Here is a 22,238-nt window from a genome sequence, read left to right on the forward strand (position 1 = left end):
AATTCTTCCATGTTTCGTATGCCTCCTAAACACTTTCTAATGATGAAGTTGAAACGCAATTTCCATAACTTTCTACCTAAGTTGGGCTAGAAAATATCACACCAGAGGAACAAAGAGAGAATTTTACAAAAAATAAATCACAAGTTTTCTTTTCTATTGAAGAGGACACATTTCATTAGTTTATAGCTTAATGTCTTAATGAATCCAATTGTCGGTGATGGTCAAGCAAGAAACCATTTTTGGACGAGAGTAACAAAAAATTACAATAACTTTTGTGACAATCTACTATAAAGAACATTGAATCATGTGAAATCTCGAAGGTTCTGAATGCGAAAGCTGTTGTTCTATTGATTTGTAGACGTTTTTAGTAATTATGATCTGTATTTCCAAATGAGATCTGATGCATATGGTAGAAAGGGTCTTTCACCATTGCAGAAGTGCACTGCAACAATTTGTATATTGGCATATAGATCCCCTATTAATAGTGTCAATGAGTATGTTAGAATTGTTGAATGATGCTTAGAAGCTTTTGTTAAAGGTGTGAACAAAATATTTGGGGATGAATACTTGAGACACCCAAACAACAACAACATCAATTGCCCGCTACAAATTGTAGAGGCACATGGGTTTCTAGGTATGTTGGTTCTATTGATTACATGCATTGGAAATGGAAAAATTGCCCAGTTTTATGGAAAGACCAATATAGCATAGGTGATCATTGCAAACCCACAATAATGCTTGAAGTCATCGCTTCATAAGACCTGTGGATTTGACATGCATATTATAGAGTTGTAGGTTTAAACAATGACATTAATGTGTTAAACCAATCACCCATGTTTAATGACGTTTTGCAAGGTTAAGGTCCTCCAGTGTAATTTACAATTAATGAAGCCCCATATAATATGGGATACTATCTTGGAGATGACATTTATCCTAATTAGACCACTTTTATGAAGACCATTCCCATGACATAAGGAAATTAAAAAAAAGTTATTTGCAAAATGTCAAGAATCGACAAGATAGAATGCGAAGAGAGCATTTGGTGTACTAAAATCTCAATTTGCAATTACATGTGATCCGTCGTGTAATTGACATATCGATACGATGAAGAATATTATGTTAACATGCATTATAATGCATGACTTGATTGTTGAAGACGAACAAGATACATACCATGGTAATGTTGACGTTAATTATAATTATATAGATGAAGAAATTTCAAACATGGACATATCTGGTGGTGTTCCTCTCGACTTTGCTACATACCTACAAACAAAATAGTATATGCATACAAGAGAGTTCATCAACAACTTCAAACAAACTTAATGAAACATATTTGAGCATGTTACGGTCACAATAATGACATAATTTAATTTTTCTTGTTTAATGTTAATGTTTTGTATTTTATTGCTTATGCATGTTGTGTATTTTTGTCAACTTAACTTTAATCCATAGATAAAAATTTTAATCATCAATATTTTTCTATTTTTCAATATTATTTATTTAATAATTAAAATTTCTAATTTTAATTTAAAAATAATTAATAAAATATATTTAAATGAGATCCATTATAAGACCCACCAAAAATGACTCAAAACCTCAAATTAAGATTTATGATTAGAAAAAAAAAGATAAGATTTTTATGCACATATAATACTATGAAACTCATTAAAAGGTAATTTAAGATATCAACATGAGATTTATTATTAAAGATACTCTTATGTTCTTGAAATCCGAAAAAAAAAAGAATGAAATGAATAGGGTGTTACTATGTATTTTAATTCAAAATTTTTTTATCTCTTACTCTTTCATTTCTTTTGTTTGCACTCAGTCCCTACTTCCACTTTGAGTCACCAGGGCAGCCTCGAAACCTCGTCCAGTAAGTGTTTTTTTTTCTTTTCTTTTCGGTATTAGGCTTTCTTCTTTTATTCTCTGCGATTTCAATTGTTCAGTTCCCAAAAGCGACGCTGAACTGTTTCTAAACGAATCGTTTTGCCTTCATTTGGGTTTTTGTTTTTTTTTTTAAAAAAATCAACTACCCTTTAATTTCTATATTTTAAATTCGTATTTAGAGTTGGAATTTATTTGCTTTCGTTTCAATTTCTGCGTTTTCCGTTGACGATTCTCCGTCACCCCTCTGCTCCTACTGCTCAATGTGACAATCGCATGATCTGGTTACTCTGCTTACAAAGATTGAAGTGCAAACTTTGAACCCCAATTTCAATAGGCATAACAGTGAAAAGGCTGAATCAAACCTCAAATTTTATTGTGGGTTTCTTTAATAAAGAATTTTGTTTTGATCATACTTTATATATATGTGTGTGTGTATATATATATATAATTCTACTGCAAACAAATAACTTTCCTTGTGCATTCAAAGTATAGTTTGATAGATTAGTTTTGTAGAAGTTGGAGGAATTAAGAATTGAAGATAGTGGAGACAAGGAATGAGAAAAGTGAGAAAACTACTTTTATAGTGGAGACAAACAGTAGTTCTTTCGGTCTTTGAATTCTCAGATTGGTCTTCCTTTCAGTACATTTCTTAATTACGTTCGATAGGATTGAAATGATGCAAACTGGACCAACTACTCATTTGCATAGGATGGGAGTTCCTTTGTATTTGTATTTGTATTTTGTTAGGATGAGCTTAGGAAGGCCCAAATATATCCTAAAATTAAAGTAGTTAAAGGATTATATTGGGTGGAGTTAAATATTTTTTTTGTATTATAGTTTTATTTTTATATGCTTAGAATAACATGATGTTGACACTTGGATAAATATATCCATGGATTAATATCATTTAGGACTGTATAAGTGTATTCTCCTTCAACTATTATCATCAATGAAGAATATCAATTTTATGTTTATCCCTTTAGTTGTAGAATTTATGAGTAGTGTAGCATAGAGCTCTCTTTGAGCCTATCATATTTGTAGTTTTTCTTTTTTAAAATGCTTTATATTTGTCACCAATATACTCCACCTTCTCCTTGAGACCTGCATGCTTCTGGCAGTAGTTCTACATCTAGATCCAATATCCTCTTTAGGCCTTCTTCCATACCTTGTCCGTCATGATTAGTCTGACTCTTTTGAATTTGAAATTCCCCCTTCCCAGCTGTCCCATTTCCTTTTTCAGCTTCTAACAACTCTCTGCCCTCCGCCCCTGTTGACATCTCTAGAACCACCTCCATCCTTGTGTCGGTCACAAACAAACAAGTCTTCAGAGCATTCTGAACAAGATGAAACATAATCCATGGCAGCCATGCTACCTGCCGAGTCTTCATCCCCATCCGACCTTTCTTTTTTCCATAGCCAGCAGCTACAGTTATTGACTTGTAAGTCTCCCAACCAGACATTGATCAAGCCAACCTCTATTCTCTTCCTCTATGATAATTGTTTGACCCTTCCAATCCTTTCCCCCACTTGCTACGTTGTTTATTTGCCTGACTCTCCAGTTTAGGTTCTCATTTTTGCAAAAATAGTTTTTTGATCTTTTTTACTACTAGGGCTGGTAATGGTATGAAAAATCCTCTTTCAAGTGCTTTTACTTTCCAATATAAAATAAAACAATATGATTGTTTTGTTTTGTTATTGTGATTGTGATTGTAACTTGCAAGTAAAGTTGTGATTGCAGATTCTTGTGCGGTTTATCATGGGGGATAGTCAGTATTCGTTTTCTCTCACCACATTTAGGTATTGTTATTACTGATAACTTTTTAAAATTAATTTTAATTTGATTTGATTTTTGTTTATGAAGAGAATGGTGTGGTGTGTGGTTTCAACTAATTGTGTTGTGTTGTGGAACAGCCCTTCTGGAAAGCTTGTTCAGATTGAGCATGCTTTGACAGCCGTTGGCTCTGGACAAACGTCTTTGGGAATAAAAGGTGATTGATTGATCATCTTTGCCTCTGGGCTGGATCTGTTTATGACCCTCTCTTTTCACTGTTTCTGTTGACTCATCTTTTCAATTTGAAATTGATAATGTTGTTGATTGGTTATGGGGTGGGGGAGCAATTTGAATAGAGGACATTTGTTGTGTTAAGTTGTTTTTGATAGCAAAAACAACCCAACAAGCAGCAGACCCACAAGAGCACATAGGAAACCAACATACTTGCTGGACTATGAGTGACTGCATCCCTCGGGGAGACCTTGCCCGACAAACATTATCTTTTTTATCCTTCTGTTAGTTGTGCTTGTGCCAGCTGCCATTTTCTGTTATCAGCATCTTTTCTGTTAGAAGGCCACGAGTGCCAAATCATCCATACAAAACACTATAAATATACCATGCTAATATGAATAAAGCGCAAGGAAAATATACTTAGCTTAATTCGTAGTCTCTTGGTAACTTAGTTGTTTCCCCTATCAACTTGGTCCGACCTGCCCTATCGTTCCTCCATGCTTGAGCACAATACCAGGCAAGCGACCACAGAGCGACTTGAAGAGGCTGTGCTCCACCTTCAACAGGGTCAACAGTCCCTCGTCCAGAACCATGCAATCCTTTCCCAAGCCCAATCAACCATGGACTCAAAAATTGATTCTATTCTTGAACGCCTTAGCCAACTCACCCTTCCCCCTCCCTCTCCTAAACACTCCCCGCCTCCATCACAACCTTCCTCTCCAATTCCCCGGCCGCACATGAAGCTCGACGCCCCTCGATTTGACGGCAATGATCCACTGGGGTGGATTTTCAAAATCACCTAGTTCTTCGTCTATCATTGCATCCCTGACAATGAGCGTCTGACTGTGGCTTCCTTCTACATGGAAGGACCGACTCTATGCTGGTTCCAGTGGATGAGCCGCAACGGTCTCCTTTCTTCCTGGCTCGCCATGTTACAAGCCCTCGAAGCTTGTTTCACGCCATCCTTCTACGAGGACCCTCATGGCACTTTGTTCAAGCTTTAGCAAAAAGGCTTTGTCAACGACTACCTCTCTGAATTTGAGAGGTTAGCCAACCGGGCGGTCGGACTCGCCCACCCTATTCTTTTAAGTTGCTTTGTTTCTGGCCTCGTGCCCGACCTCCGCCATGAGGTGCAAGCCCTTCAACCAATGTCGCTGCTGCAAGCTATCGCCTTGGCCAAGCTCCAGGAGGACAAGCTCAACGACCGTTGCCGTCCTCCGAGATTTTCTGCTGCACCACCACCTGCAACTCCTTGCCCACTCTCCACCACGACCACTTCACCACCACCACCCAAGCTTCCGGTGAAACGCCTTTCCCCGGAGGAGCTCGCTTCTCGCAGAGACTGCGGACTCTGCTATCAGTGCAACGAGAAATGGGCCGTGGGCCACCGTTGCAAATCCCGTTTGAACCTTCTGATCACGGACGACGATTTGCACTTGAGACACCAGACCCGATCTTGGAGTTTCCTCTTCCGCCGCTACCGGAAACCCCGCAGCTCAGTCTCAATGCCCTGTCGGGCATGCTTGCCCCGACAACCTTCCGCATGTATGGCTCTGTTCACCACCACAAGGTTACGATCCTTGTCGACGGTGGCAGTACCCACAACTTTGTTCAAGCTCGGGTCGCCCAATTTCTCGCCCTGCACACCACCGCCATCAACCCTCTCCAAGTTATGATTGGCGATGGTGGCACCCTCATTTGCCAACAAGTCTGCCCTAATGTTCCACTGACGGTCCAGGGTCACTCATTTAACACGGACCTCTTCGTTTTGGGCCATAGCGGTGCGGACATTATGTTAGGGGTCCAGTGACTACAGGAGTTAGGGCCCTTTGTTACTGATTACACCTCCCGCACCATGAGCTGCTCCTTGTTGGGCCGTCCAATCCAACTCACCGCCGATGTTCCCCTCTACCCCACCCCGGCCTCTGCTCACCAAATCTGCTGGCTGGTCCACACACAGGGCGTTTCTGCCCTTTTCCAGCTTACCCACATCCTCGAACCAGTTTCCCCTAACCCCTTTCCCAATTGCCTTGATACATACCCTCCCCTACTACACCTCCTTTCCCGTTACAATCACCTCTTCCAGGAATCCTCTAATCTCCCTCCACCGTGACCCATATCCCACCACATCCACTTACACCCTGATTCCCAACCCGTCAACATACGACCCTACCGATACCCCCACAGTCAAAAAGCTGAGCTTGAGTGTCAGATAGCCAATATGCTGCAAACCAGCTTCATCCAATTGAGTCACAACCCATTTTCCTCTCCCGTCTTACTGGTCAAGACGAAAGACAGCAGTTGGTGGTGTTGCGTTGACTACAGGGCTTTGAACGCCATCACTACCAAGGACCGTTTTCCCATGCCCACCATTGACGAGCTCTTGGATGAGTTAGCCAATGCCTCCTATTTTTCCAAATTGGACCTCCGTCAGGGATTTCATCAAATCCCCATGGCCACCGACGACATGCCCAAAACTGCTTTGCGCCCCCATCAAGGACATTACGAATACAAAGTAATGCCCTTCGGCCTCTACACGCCCCGACAACGTTCCAAGCCACGATGAACGAATTGCTTAAACCGTTTCTTTGCAAGTCTGTTGCAGTCTTTTTCGATGACATCCTCGTGTATAGTCCATCCTTGGATGTTCACCTCGACCACTTGCAGGAGGTATTGACAGTCCTTGATCAGAACAAGTTTTATTTACACCGGCAGAAGTGTCTATTTGCCAGAATTGAACTTTAGTACTTGGGCCATGTAGTCTCGGCAGCGGGAGTGGCCCCTGATCCCTCCAAGATCAGTGCCATGCTTGACTGGCGCACTCCTCAATCAGTCACGGACCTACGCGGGTTTTTGGGTCTTACCGGTTTTTATCGTCGTTTCATCCGCCATTACGCCTCCATTGCCTGACCTCTTACCATGTTATTGCAAAAAGATCAATTCCAGTGGACTGAGGACGCCCAACAGGCATTTACCCATCTCAAGGACACCATGACCTAGGCCCCTATTCTGATTTCACATTGCCCTTCATCCTCGAAGCCGATGCTTCGGGTACGGCCATGGGAGCAGTGCTTCAACAACACTCTCATCCCATTGCCTTCTTCAGCAAGGTATTCTGTCCACGACTGCAACATGCCTCGACTTACATACGGGAACTCCATGCTATTACCTCGGTAGTCCGCAAATGGCGGCACTACCTTCTCGGGTATCCCTTCGTCATTATTACTGACCACAAAAGCCTCAAAGACCTCATGTCTCAGGTGATCTAGACGTCGGAGTAACAACATTACCTCTCCAAGCTTCTTGGTTTTGATTACTCCATTCAGTACAGGTCTGGCTCCGGTAACGTGGCTGTTGATGCCTTGTCACGCATCCACACCTCGGAAAGTCAACATTTTGCCTTATCCATGGCCAATTTCGAATTCCTCGAACAATTAAGACTCTCCTTGCAGGATACCCAAGAGTTCTGTGACTATTCGCGCTGGATTCAAGATAACCTCGGCGAACACACTAACTTCTCTGTTAGTCGCGGGTTAATCTTCTATAAAAGAAAAATTTGGCTTCCTCAGTCACACTCTTTCATCCCTCTGCTTCTGGAGGAATTTCATTCAACCCTGTTGGGCGGTCACTTAGGTGTTGCAAAGACTCTGCGCAGGCTACAAGATAATTTCTTTTGGGCATCTATAAGGGGGGATGTTCGGGACTTTGTCTCTTGATGTCTCATTTGTCAACAGGTCAAATACGAGACTCTCAAGCCCACCGGCCTCCTTCAACCTCTCCCCATTCCTTGCACTATTTGGGAAGATTTGTCAATGGATTTTATCACTGGTCTCCCTCCTTCCCACGGGCTCTCCGTTATCCTGGTCGTGGTGGACCGCTTCACAAAAGGGGCGCATTTTGGTGCTCTACCGGCGACATACACCGCCCACAAGGTTAACCTACTATTCATTGATATCGTCTGTAAATTACATGGCTTTTCGAGAAACATTGTCTCCGATCGTGACCCAATATTTATTAGTCGCTTTTGGTGCGAATTATTCCGCATTTCCGGTACCAAACTGCGCATGAGCACCTCATACCACCCTGAGACGGACGACCAAACAGAGGTACTCAACCGGGTCCTTGAACAGTATCTCTAGGCTTTCGTTCACGATAATTCCTCACAGTGATTTTCCTTTCTATCTCTCGCGGAGTGATCGTATAACACGGTTTGCCACTCAGCTACTGGCATCTCCCCATTTGAAGCTACTTATGGTAAGGCCCCTCCTTCACCTCCGCAGTACTTAGCAGGTACCTCCCTCATCGAGGCCGTGGACTCTCTCATGATGTCAAGAACCCAACTACACTCTTCCTTTCAGCGTCGCCTCGCCAAGGCACAAGTTGCAATGGAAAGGACAGCAAATTCTCACCGTCGGGACGTCCACTTTGATGTCGGAGATTGGGTTTTTGTTCGGCTCCGGCCTTACCGCCAAACTTCCCTTCAGTCCGCATACTCCAAACTCTCCAAACGTTTTTACGGGCCTTTTTGTATCTTGGAACGCATTGGCCCTGTCGCTTATCGTCTGCAACTTCCCACTTCCTCCAAAATTCATATAGTGTTCCATGTCTCCCTGTTGAAGCCATATCGGGGAGATACACCCACTACTCTGGATCCTTTACCTCCTCTCCAGTCTGATAATCATCCCGTAGTCGAACCTCTCTCTATCCTGGACTGGAAATGGGATACTAATTACACTCCCCCTGTTCAAAAAGTCTTGGTGCAGTGGACAGGTTTGGCTCCGGAGGACACTACATGGGAAGATTGGGATTCTATTTGCACCTCCTACAACCTTGGGGACAAGGTTGTTCTGCCAGAGGAGGGTATTGGTAGCAAAAACAACCCAACAAGCAGCAGACCCACAAGAGCACACAGGAAACCAACATACCTGCTGGACTATGAGTGACTGCATCCCTCGGGGAGACCTTGCCCGACAAACATTATCTTTTTTATCCTTCTGTTAGTTGTGCTTGTGCCAGCTGTCATTTTCTGTTATCAGCATCTTTTCTGTTAGAAGGCCATGAGTGCCAAATCATCCATACAGAACACTATAAATATACCATTCTAATATGAATAAAGGGCAAGGAAAATATACTTAGCTTAATTCGTAGTCTCTTGGCAGCTTAGTTGTTTCCCCTATCAACTTGCATTTCTAATTGTTTTTGATAGCTTAAATTAACTGGGTGGGTTCTGGGATATGGGACTTAGATTTGTTCAGTGAGGTACCTAGGGTCAGGATGCTAAAGCAGCTTTAGGTTTTGAATTTCAGGCCTTAGTGTTCACAAGTGTTCTGGGATTTCTGAGCAAGTTTAGTAGGATCGAGATAGCTGAGGGTGCTGGTAAATAGACAGAAACTAGAGTGATGGTGTATGCATCTATGATATATTAATTTTGACCTTCGTTTTGGTTGTGTGTAGAAAGATCACTGAAGAAACTTGTATGGGTTGGATAAGTATTATGTTCTTGTTTTGTTTCCTTGTTCTAAGTGGCAGTATCATCTTAGTGTTAGATTATTATAAGAAAGAAAAATGACAGGTTTTTTTCTTCCGCCAAGGTTGAAAGAATGAGCTTGTATCAAGATGGGCAGAAGATTGTTTTGGTACAGAAAGGCTTGTTAGGCCATGTAAGGAGCTTTGACATTATGGGTAATCAGGTTCTGTTTTGGGAAAATTGTGCTCTCTAAAATGTAGAATATCTTGGGTTGAGTAGGCTTTTAGAGGAGGTTAGAGTTAGAGATTTCTAAGTTTGTGACTTAATCTTGTATTTTGTTGCAACTTATTTTACATTTTGGGGGTCCATTTTGTTTGCTAAAATCTATGTCTGCTATTGTTTGTAATATTTACTCTCTGTGGTTCATTGGGTTCTTGTGTCTTGTAGATGATTTGGATCCTCTAATGTATGCTGTAGTTGCTTATATATTTGATTTTGATTCTTGCAGCTGCAAATGGAGTTGTCATTGCTACCGAGAAGAAATTGCCATCTATATTGGTTGATGAAACATCAGTGAGTTTATTTTCTGCTATTAGCTCCCTTTTTATTCATTATTCACGTAAAAAAATTGTAAAATTGTCCTATCCAAATATCCAATATAGCAAAATCCTTGGTGACCCTACTGGTGGTTTGTACATGGTTTTAACTACTTCAATCACTCTATTTGTACACTTAAAATAATATATAAATGCACACATATTCATTTCTATATCTTTGATTAGATATATCTGTGTACAATATTGTTTTCAAATTTATGCTGATTGATTAACTACTTCTATTGGATATTTAATGATTTTAGTACCTTACGACAATCTGATGCACGCTTCATATGCAGCAATCCATTTTGTTAATACTGCCTTGTCTTCCTATTACTATAGTATAGCATTGTTTAATTTGTTTTGCTTTACTTTGAAAAATATTTGCTAAGTGGAATGATCCCCCTGTTATATTTAGATAGTTAAGGATGCTTCAAAGTCTGGCCATTGATAAAATAATCTTATGTAGTTTTTTCAAGCAGATTGTCAATATGCTTTTAAATTTTTTTGAAGTCATTTAATTCATGATGCTTTCAGTATATTTATTCTTTGTTATATTTGATTGTAGGTCCAGAAAATTCAGTTATTAACACCAAATATAGGTGTCGTATATAGGTTTGTTTCTTTTTACATATTTAAATAATTTTAAGTTAAATATATTTTATAACATCATTAATTCATTGTATCCTGATAGTGATTATGCATAATGGTAGTGGATGGCTTAGCTTTGAATGTGTTCTTAAACATGAGATACCACTTGGTTACCTAGGCATATCAACAACTGAGGTGGGAGGGATTAGGGACGTGGCACAACTATTTTGGGGAAACATTTGTCATAAACAAGTATGAAATAGAAATTGACATGTCACACTTAAAACTGATTAAAGACTTACTGGATGGAAAATATTTATTTCAGTCAAAATATAAGAAAAAGTGTTGTCAATGATAAACAGCTAACTATTGCCTGAATACTGTAAACAGACAGAAGTATACTTAAAACATACTTGCATGCGCCAGACTGTTAATCTGCATTGTTTTTAGATATAAATAAATCATGGCTGACTGCTTTGGGATTTCAATAGATTCCCTAATGAAAAAGATTTACTGGATTCAACCAGCAAGAGACTTGACTATTGGCCATTAAATTAGTAATATAAAAGAAAGAAAATAATTCACTTTCTGTTCTTTTTGCACTTTGTAAGAGATACACTGTTGAAATAACTTATTTTCTGATGTTTAATTTGAAACTTCATAATCAGGCTTAGTCTACCTTTTTCCATTTCTGTTTAGTTTTTGGTAAATAGAAATAGTTATCTATCCTTAACTTGTCTTGCAAATATCTTATTTACTTGACCTAAATATAGTCTTTGTTGTTTCAGTGGCATGGGTCCCGATTTTCGAGTTTTGGTTCGAAAAAGCAGGAAACAAGCTGAGCAGTATCATCGGTTATATAAAGTATGGTATACCAAATTCTATTCCAACACAAACCCGAAAAAATGGACAAATTGCTTTTCTTAGGAACACATATTCGTTACCACAAAAAGGATAATGGTAACCCCACCATTAACTACTTCAATTTAATAGTAATAAAAATACATTTTTTCTTACTTCCGAGTTCCTGTTCTGCTTAGACTTAGTTAAGATGATTCATCTAATAACGTCAGCTTCACTTTGGAACTTGGTATTGTAATGGATTATATAATTATATAGTATTGTATATTGTTGATCTCAATGATTGTTACTAGGTGAGAAATCTGTATGTGGTTTTCATTATTTTATATGCAATGCATGTTTTTTTTGACTGAAAGAGTCATGGAGTGTTTATTTTTTGTACAACTCTGTAACAAAACAGATTGATGGGCTTAATTTATATAATGGTCCTTCTTGTATTGAGTATCTTTCATTCTTTGTATAATTTGAGAAGGGAGGTAGTTATCATAAAATGATATTTTTTGAGGAAAAATAAAGTATAAAATTCTATATATGATTAAGATGGACAAACTACCAAAGTCAATGGTATGTCCAAGCTAGATATGATGAAAGGATGTCTAGGATGAGAACGGGGTTAACATTCTATAATTGTACTGATTATTTGTATTAATCTATTACAGTAGGATTCATCAAAAGTACCCACTAATACATAACTAAGATAGGCAAACTACTACAGTCAGTGTTACATTCAATCTCTATTGAGCACAAATTTTGTACTTAGTTTTTTTAATACCCATTCTTCTTAGATTTTATATAGACTAGCAAAGGAATCAGTGCCTATAGAAACTCCTTTTGCTTAATAGTTAATTATTGAGGAGCACTAGAGAATCACTTCAGCTTTTTATTTTTATTTTTAATTAGTTTATTTATTTATGCTCAAGTCTATTATATTCTTCCAGAAAGTCAGATTTTGTTGCTTATTTGAAGGGATAAAGGAAATACTTTGAAAGTTACAAGTAGTTGCATATTCAACATCTTTGATAAAGGCTGTTAAAGTGCTATTTACGCTGACAAGGATTTAATGGGGTCAAATAGAAGGATCTCATTATATCTTTCTTAAATTGAGTCTTACAACTCATGCTGTACACAATTGTTTTTATGAGAGAATAGTTACAATTATGTATCATATATTTTCTATTGCCACGAATTATTAATGGCACATTTACTTTTTTCATCAGTGAATTTCGTAATTCTTTTTTGTAGGATGTACTGCCTATTAATGTTGATTGTCATATATTGATTAGATTTTCCCTAGAACATTTGTTTTTCTTTTTCTCGAGAGTTTTGAGTACTTCTTAGTCATTAATGAAGTTTGTTGTAATTAAAAGTATAAGAATTATGCACTACTTATAATCTTTTATGAATTTACTCATGCTCTTCTTTTTCTTGATCTTTCTGTTTGCTTTTGGTATTCTATGTTGGATCATTTGTGATGTGGTTATATCTGATAAGTGATAATATAATTTAAAATTTGCAGGAACCAATTCCTGTCAATCAACTTGTTAGGGAAGTTGCTGCCGTAATGCAGGAATTTACTCAGTCTGGGTAATTATTTCTTTGTAAACTGATCTCTTTTTGAGATATGTCTTGGCCACTGAAATGTACCCTGTCAATACAGAAGCTTATTTCATGCATATACATCAACCCCCCTCCCAATAAAAAGAAAGAAAATAAATACCCCAAGAAAAAGGAAAGTGGGGATGAAAATACTCAAGGGTATAATTCAGGTATAGTCTTTGGCAATTGGATCCTTAAATCTGAGTGAGTTCTAGCTCTGTTTTTTGTTTTTTCTTCCTTGTCATCCTCTCACCAGAATTTTGTTGCTACTGATTTCATAACTTTTTTGACAGACTATTTTTTTTTTTTATAATAAACTAAGTTTTTTTAAATTCTCCATTCCAATGAACATGATTCAGATGGCTTTGATTGTTGAGGGGGATCACTTGTTGTAATTAAATGCCAAGGGAATGATTTTCCAAAGTCACAATCATCATTAGCTTTTGGAACATGAATACAATTTCTGGAAATTGGAAGCTTGGAATAAGTATAAACCTAGGTGCCTAGATCGGCCTTATCTTTCTGAAAAGAACCAGCATGAATTAATATTGATTGAAGTGTTACTTTAATTGTTTCCTTTTACTCTGGAGGTATATGCTAGATAAATTGGTCATATTGTCATCCATATAGACATTCCATGTCAAAATTAGACAGATCTTTGTAGTAGATAAATCCTTAATAAGCATCTCACTAAATGCATTGAACTTGGTTTGATCTTTGGGATTATTTTTGTATACACCCAACTATGTTTACTTTCCATTGTTACCCTTTATCATTTTTTGAATTCTGACATTTCTGTTTTGGTCTTGATAGTGGTGTTAGGCCTTTTGGAGTGTCACTGCTAGTTGCTGGATTTGATGATAATGGACCACAATTATATCAGGTGTGTAAACATTTATTTTTTGATGTAATTCTTGACATGTTTAAACCCTAGTAAATGGCCATCACTTTGTGATTACATTGCATTGTCTAACCCTTTGTTGTGAACTCGAATTCTGTATGTTTAGCTGTCATATTGTAGACTGTATGTAACAAGTCTAGACTTCAGAACCTCATTCTTTAGTGAAATGAATAAGTGCTCCTTAGATTCCCTAAAGACTTTATATTTTAATTTCTATGCTATCTTGTTTTGCTTCACCTGAATTAGTTTTGCTTCAAACTGAAAATTGCTCATTGATTTATGTGTGTTCAAATTCAAGTGTGTGCTCAGACAATTGGTTGTCTATATCACTATGCATCTAGACATTTGTGTATTCAATGTGTTTGTACTGGCCTGCTTGGATCTCTTTGTATTATAGTATATTGTAAGAGGTGCAGTTACTCAACTGCACACTCCTAAGTTAGTTCTGTAAGGAAGTAGTTAAGCTACTTATGCCAGCTGTCTATGAAACAGCAGATATTATATATATATATATATATATATATATATATATATATAATATAATATAATATAACAGTTTTGTTAGGTGGCTAATAACATTGAGACCCTTTCTTCTTCATTTTCTTTCTCTCCATCTAAGTTTTCTTAAGATGGTATCAGAGGGACTGACTCTATCAGAATTGAGAGGCCGAGCATCTGTGGCAGATACTTCGGGGGAATGAGGAACAGTAGAGGGCTTAGATGAACCAGTAGAAGTGTTGGAAGGTGGTGTAGTGACCTGAGGGGATAAAGTTTGATTAACCTGAACAGGCGACACAATGGGTATAGAGGCTGGGGGAAGGGAAGAAGTGGATGATGAAGGTGTAGGATGAACCTGTTCATGACACTCTCCTGAGCCTGGTTCTGCTGAACCAGTTACTGCCCCTGCTGATTCTGGTTCTGTTCCTCAGTCAGATACATCATCCAGTTCTGAACCTACTTCTAGACCTGATATAAGTTTTGCAGTAAACCTCTTGATTCTCACTGGGTGGCAGTTAAGATGATTCTCAGATATCTCAAGGGACATTCATATTGTATCACGACCTTCATCTAAAACCTGCTATATTGTGAGAGGTGCAGTTACTCTAGCTCACAACTCTGTACTTCACTCGAGAACAAAGCATTTGGAGATCTAATGTGTTTTTTGTCAGGGAAAGTTTTGGCCAAACAACTAGTCGTTCAGCATGTTCCAGCCCCAATGGGCAGACACTTTGACTAAACTGCTTTCTCCCACTCGGTTTCTCTACTTAAGGAGCAAACTCAATGTGATTGAACCTTCAAGGTGCAGTTACTCAACTGCACACTTGGGTAGCTAGTCCTGTTAGGAAGTAGTTAAGCTACTTATGCCAGCTGTCTTTGAAACAGAAGATACTATAAATACCTATCTGTACACTTTTGTTAAGTGGCTAATAACATTGAGACCCTTTCTTCTTCATTTTCTTTCTTTGCATCTAAGTTTTCTGAAGACTTTGTTATTGTATTTAAGACTTGTTTAAAATTACTGCTTTGAATTTTAAAGAGAGGGAATTGAAGGTTGTGATTTGATGTGATTTTTTTTTTTTTTTCTGTAGGTGGATCCATCAGGTTCATATTTTTCTTGGAAAGCTTCTGCTATGGGGAAAAATGTTTCTAATGCAAAGACTTTTCTTGAGAAGAGGTAAATAGATTTGTCGTGTCTTTTTTAATGCATCTCTTCTTCCCTTACCAAAAAAAAAGGATGCATATCTTCTTCAAAAGTTGTCAATTTTGTGGTTTGGAACTTTTTTCTTTGAAGTTAATTATGATTATATTATATTTCTTTGAATGATTTGAGTTGCATTAGTTTTACCTCATTTCATTTTCCCTATCATTTCTATGGTTGACTTAATTGTCCACTTACAGGTACACAGATGATATGGAGCTTGATGATTCAGTCCACACAGCAATATTGACTCTGAAGGAAGGGTAGGAGCATGCTATTTCAAGTTTATGCACTGAAATTTATTTTATATTATTTGGTTATTTTCATCTTGACATTTGACCTATGGCACATCCCTCCAAACCATCTTCACATCTGCTGGCTTTAATGCTTGCAAGTTTTAAATCAAGCTTAAAAACTTTGGTAATGACAGGGAGTTGTGCCTGTTCTTATGTCCCTTTATTGACAGTTTTTATGTTATTGTTTTTTATTCTCACCTCCTACTGTATTTTTTTGAACCCGTGTGGTATTTGCTTAGTCTTTTGAAACGTTTCTCAAATTTTCTCTCATGTTTTCTTTTGTGCGTGTTTCACAGGTTTGAGGGACAGATCTCAGGAAAAAACATTGAAATTGGCATAATCGGTGCTGATAAAAATTTCAGGTGCATATCTATTTACTTAAAATATACCGAGTTTCTTGACTCTGGTTTCTGCCATCAGTAGTCTAATTGAGTTGATTTTTGGATTGTCCAATCTGAAATAATAAATTTAGAGTATTTAAAAGTACACGACAATTGCATCACAAAACTGAGACTTTCAAGTTATCTGCTAAATTCTAAACCAATCTAGACTTCAAACTTCAAAATCATCCTTATATACTTCTATTGTTTAATTGGGTGATTAATAATAATAGCATGCCAATAATGTTGCAGGGTATTGACACCAGCCGAAATTGATGATTATTTGGCTGAAGTAGAATAATGTGCAATGAGGAAATCGTGTGTTCCTGAATTTGTTTTTTGTTTCACAGTTGGATTTAATTGGTAGAGTGCCTTTGTGATGGCAATAGTGAATTTCTGAGCTACTCGTTGTGACGACCAGCAAGCCTTCCGATAAACCTTTTCCAAAGTCATCAACATTTTCAAACAATCCTAGTTTGTTTATACGATGCGGCTATAACTTCTTAATGAATACTGCTAATTTATTATCCCCCTACCCCACTCACACACACACCCATCCACCTTGTTCATTTACTTCTCGGCTTTTTCTTTTTTTCCCTTGGGATTTTGTTGTGAACAAGGTCCACACTAGTCTTTCAACCTAAGTAAGAGTATCTTATTTGATATGTTGGAGAAGTATATAAACTTAACGTCCATGCAACAACACAATTTCAATATATTATATATTGATTTAGATATATATGAGAGCTTATCATAAATACAACTGATCGCATTGTAAATCTATATAATGCCCATAATTTGATATGTTGTATATTGTAATTTTTTTCGCACCTCCACTAGTGCATGGAAAATATGATTCCGTTATCCATTTGGTTTGGAGAAAGCGCATAGCAAAATCATACTTTTGTTGTACATAACATGTACAACGAAAGTATGATTTTGTTGTATAGTGTATAACGGAATCATACATTCGTTGTTAATATTTTTTTGGGAAAAAATATAACATAATGAAAGTATGATTCTATTGTGTTACAAAACTTGTTATACAACATGATTTCATTGTGTTACATAAGGGGCGAAGTTGTAGCGTAACAAAATCATGATTTTGTTGTGCAAAAATGAACATGATTTTGTTGTGTTAAAAACCTAAAAAAATGAAATCATGATTCTGTTGTGCAAAAATGTACAACAAAATTTTGATTATGTTATGTTTACAAATATGAAAAAAAAAAAAAAACCTTCCATTGTGGGAGTGAAAAAGAGGGAAAGAGGAAAAGAATGAATGAATGAATGTAGAAAAGGAAAGAGGAAAGGGTAAAAGGAATAAAAAAAGGGAAGGAGGAAAGAGTGGTGGGGTGGGGAAAGGTGGGTTTAAAATGCTTCAAATGCACTTTGGTCTTTGCTCTTGGCTTGTAGGGATCAAAGGTAATTTTGTAGGGGTCAATAATATTTGAAAATTGGATTGAATTGGATTATTTAACTAATCCAATTGAGAATTGGTTAATGAACTATTTGGACATGTAAAAAAAAAAAAAAAAACTTGATCATTTTCAAAATTGATGAGAACTGGTTGAACAGGTCCAAAATTGGTTTTGAAGTGTTTATTTTTCAATTGTTTTAATTTAATCTAAACTAAAATAATTTAAATAAAAATACAAAAATATTTCAAATAAACATTAATTATTTTGTCAATTATTATTAATTTTTATCTTATAAACTTATAATTTAATTATTTATACTCTATAATTTTTTAGATTCTTATTTTTTATTATTTTATTACTTAAAATATTAGGTAATATTAAAAAATGTAAAATCAATTTAATTAGGATTCAATTATGATTACACTATTGTGCCTTATTATAAGAGTCTATCTCACTTGATTTAATAAGATGGGTGAGTGTTATAAATTTTTTAATATCATGTTTAATTCCTATAAATAAAAAAATATTATTAAACCTTAATCAATCCTTTATTATTTCAATCAGTGGTACGATTTTAAAAATCTCGATAATAACAACAAATAATCACACTTGTAGCATCAGAGAAAGGCAAACACGTAATTGCCCAGCAAGATGAGACATACGGGTTTGTTTTTACTTTTAGAGGAATTTATAATCTTTATGGTCAATATTTAGTGTAAGTTTAATGATTTAAACATGGTGTTAACGAATTCTGTCCATACAAACTCTTAAACTATTCTCAATTACTCTCTATTAAGTATTAAGACACTTTTACACTTTTTACAATTACTCTTTAATTAGTTTATTTGTGATGAATTATTGGCATCCTTTTATAAAGGATCTCTATATATGTTGTAACCCGTGCGTACGCACGGGTCATTTGTAAATTTTTTCGCATGTATGTTTATTTGTTTTGCTAAGCAGAAATAAAATGAAAACTAATTTGTAAATTAAAATAGATTAAACATTAATAATATATTTACATAGTAGACAAATTGTTTAGAAAAGCAAGAAAGATAAACACTATTATCAAGAAGTACCAACTTAATGTTCCAAATTTATTCAGTGTCACTGTCATCCCAATCTTTCTTGTGGCGGATGATAATTTCCCATATTTTATCCCTACGTCTGTAATAGAAGGAGACCTCATCGCCGTGGGAGAAATCACTCTCGGCAAGGAATTAATACCATGGTTGTACAACATATCTGTGGCCAATTCCAATGTCAAGGACCACAGCATTCCACTGCAGTGGAGGTCCAAATTTTCTAAGGATCGTCATGTGTTGGCCGCAAGCATTAAGATGTGTAATGGCACAATTTGGGAGTCTCTGCAATGAAAAAAAACACTTATATATAAACATGAATTTGTATAAGGAACAAAGAACAACTTTTGATGGTTACCAGCGATTGGGGTGCACCAAGCATCAACTGCGTGATTTCAATTGTCCAAATATGCTCTATTGAGATCAGCCGTGGTCTTCCGCATGTCTGGTGCTCTAGTGAGGGAGAGAAATGAAGGTCAAATATGGATTTGTTGTTGCATGCCAAGGAGTGAATGGTGACAGATTTATAAATTGCTAAATCTTTTCTAAACTGGTTTAGTCCCTCAACAAAGTATACTTTTTGCCGATGTTGTCTTAGTCTGATTTGGTATGTTGTTCCATCATATCGAAAATGGACAAAGTTAGGGTATTCTGGTGCCCATTGTTGGTGGTAAAAAGAAGGCACGAGTGTGGTGTCCTGCAAAAAAACATAGTAAGAAAAAAAATGAAACTGCACGAATGAAAGAACAAAAAAAAACCAAAAAGTGGTATATAAGATTACCTTATCATTGTGGTATGGTGCTGTGAACTGCATGATTAATGATTTTTTGTTAATCGGATATTGAATCTGCAGTGAGATAGAATGGAAAAAATAAGATAAAATATGGTACTGAAAGATAATATTTAAAAATATCTGGACAATGACAACAACACAATAAAATCAATGAATGTATCATGCCATGACTATAAGCAAATACGTCCAAAGTTTAGTAGTATTCGTATATTGTAAATACCCTCATAATATTTTCGATCAAATGTTGAGGGTGATAGTCATGGTTAAGATAGCAGGTTTTATAAAGTGTATTTTGCAATTAAAGATTGAGATGTACACAGGCTGCTGGGATGAAGTGACATTTGGTTGGAATGCAGGTTTAAGAATCAGAACAGAAAAGCTATGCCAAAGTTTTGGGATTGTTTTGGTTTGGGACAGAGCAACAATCTTAAAATTTGCTGCACTATGTTTGTTTTTTGGTTGGGTTACATGTTAGATTTCTCATATGATAAAATAGAGTAGGAACAATTATTTTCTTTTCTAATAGAAGCCATCCCAGGCAACTAATATTTCGTAGATCGATTAATGGTTAGATTAAGTTAGTGATTATAAAGGAAAAAAGGTGTAGTAACTCATTGTCCCGATTTAATTGTGTTAATTAATATCAATTATGGTCATGATGAAATAAACCACAGTCTGTTAATAATGATTTTGTAATCGGTTTCAGAACTGATAAAAAATATAATTCAAATTGGACAATCTTAACACAAAAGATATCTAAATAGCCAAAAGTTAATTCCTGCTTCCACATTAGGAACCTATAAGATATGTCCACTCTGACAAAATGTTACACAGGGACAGTACATGAAAAGAATGCCAATGTTTCAACAATTGCACGTCTTGCAAATAATAGAGTCATACAATGCAAAAAAAAAAATACAAGTAACTGCATTCATTCAATTTGATCATGTCTTGCTAATTTGTTAGATGAAAGCTGGGCGGGTGAAATCTGAAAGCTTTTCGGTTCATCATCACATTCATCAGATGTAATCTATTTTGTGGGTGTCAATGGAAGACCCAGAAGTGTATCATGATCTGCTGTGACAGACACAAATTGCTGCATAACACTTCATTGATCAATAAACTAAATTTGGAATTAGAGGCGGCAGAGTTTTTAAATAAGATTCTACCAACACACATAAAATCTGGAAAACACTATCATAGTGCAACTTACAAATTCAAGTTGGGAAGGATCATCGGAGTCAAGGATAGGAGCATGAACCTTGGAACATGCCTGTATAGGATATAAGTTCAGGGTAACAAATATGACAATAATGGTTGCAACATGCTTTACAAAACATTACCTCAGCATCAAGCAGCATGTCCACCACAGCATTGATCAAATCTAAGTCATTTGAGTATCTAAGAACAACAACATTGTTAAAATTCGGTTGAACTTTGACTTTAAATGCAAGGACATAACCCAGCAACTTATCAAGGGCTTGAGGAGAAACATTTAAATCAACATCACCCTCCTTGACCAAAGAAAAAAAAATCCATAATTAATACATGTAATCAAATTCGATAGTAAACTAATAAAACATCATTCAAATGTTAAAAAGCATCGTATGATAATTTGGTTTGGTACTTCTATTTTCAGCTTGTTAACTTCATTAGCTGATTGTCCAATCAACTCAGTACATTCACAGTCCTAGAGCAAAAATTTTGTGCTTTCCTCCTTGTGGTTGACCATCACCTCAAGTCTATAACTGCCAATGTACATAAGAGTGTAAAAAAGAGTGATAAATGAAGATGACAACAATGAAACACAAGTGCAATAACCTCAGCACAAGTTGATCATTATATTTGCCACATGCGCATGTGAATGCGGCTGTCTCAACATCATTTTTTTGTAGCACTGACTACAAGCTGGATAACACCATGAATGGTTATCCATAACAATTCTATTAATGGTGCTGACAGTAACCTGAACAATTTCCTAGCAAAAAAACATAGGTGTTACATTCCAAACCAACTGATAGAGCCATTGAATAAATAGCAAGACTTTTATTACAGTTCATAGACTTTGATCACCATAACTTTTCATTAGGTTTTCCATTGAACTGAATTAACAGTTAACATAAATAACAGTTTTACCTCAGAAATGTTGTTAATCTCAGAGATTGTTTTTGCTTCAGCTTTTGAAAGAAATGCATCCTTTGATGACAATTGGCTTGAACCTAAAAGCTGCGAACTCCCCTGGCCACCAGGTGTCAAGACTGACCGGACCTGAATGCCTAAATCAGAAAGTCTATAGACATAGAATAAACCAAAACTGTTGGAAAAAATAATCCACACATGTAATTCAGAAAGTTTATAAATACAGGACCAAGGCCATGACCAACAAACCTCTCCCTGAATTCTTCAATTTCAAACACAACCTCATTGATCAATAATTTGGAGGCCCTCAACGAATTACTGACTGAGGGTGGATAAGATCCTACATTTTTTTGTGACAAAAAGAACACATAAGATGTTATTTAATAAGTGCAAGAATTCACAAATTTGAAATGATGTTGTACCCTGGACTTCTTTGATTTGCGCATGGGTTAATATAATAATGATGGGGACATAATTTTCAGACTCGTTCAAGTAGTCTAAGAACTGCGAGCAATAACTAT

General features: G+C 36.6%; 1 protein-coding gene across 6 annotated transcripts; it reads left to right on the plus strand.

Annotated features, from left to right (window-relative positions):
• The first annotated feature begins 1,750 nt into the window (after window positions 1–1,750).
• On the plus strand, window positions 1,751–17,040 carry LOC100527630 (N-terminal nucleophile-hydrolase superfamily protein). 6 transcript variants are annotated; one of them, NM_001248244.2, is made up of 12 exons: window positions 1,751–1,879; window positions 3,632–3,690; window positions 3,805–3,881; window positions 9,871–9,935; window positions 10,527–10,573; window positions 11,338–11,413; window positions 12,927–12,994; window positions 13,820–13,889; window positions 15,497–15,582; window positions 15,807–15,869; window positions 16,199–16,264; window positions 16,535–17,021. In NM_001248244.2, exons 2-12 carry the CDS (start codon window positions 3,650–3,652, stop codon window positions 16,581–16,583), a joined length of 708 nt encoding a protein of 235 aa, NP_001235173.2. In that variant the 5' UTR covers window positions 1,751–1,879; window positions 3,632–3,649; the 3' UTR covers window positions 16,584–17,021. The 6 variants fall into 6 exon arrangements, with proteins under 6 accessions (NP_001235173.2, XP_040869706.1, XP_006576205.3 ...); XM_041013772.1 differs by having other exon boundaries at window positions 1,811–1,879; window positions 3,620–3,690; window positions 16,535–17,040; XM_006576141.3 differs by lacking the exon at window positions 1,751–1,879 and adding an exon at window positions 1,891–2,268 and having other exon boundaries at window positions 16,535–17,040.
• Window positions 17,041–22,238: the final 5,198 nt, after the last annotated feature.

This window comes from Glycine max, chromosome 3, assembly GCF_000004515.6.
Source record: "Glycine max cultivar Williams 82 chromosome 3, Glycine_max_v4.0, whole genome shotgun sequence".
Classification (NCBI taxonomy): domain Eukaryota; kingdom Viridiplantae; phylum Streptophyta; class Magnoliopsida; order Fabales; family Fabaceae; genus Glycine; species Glycine max.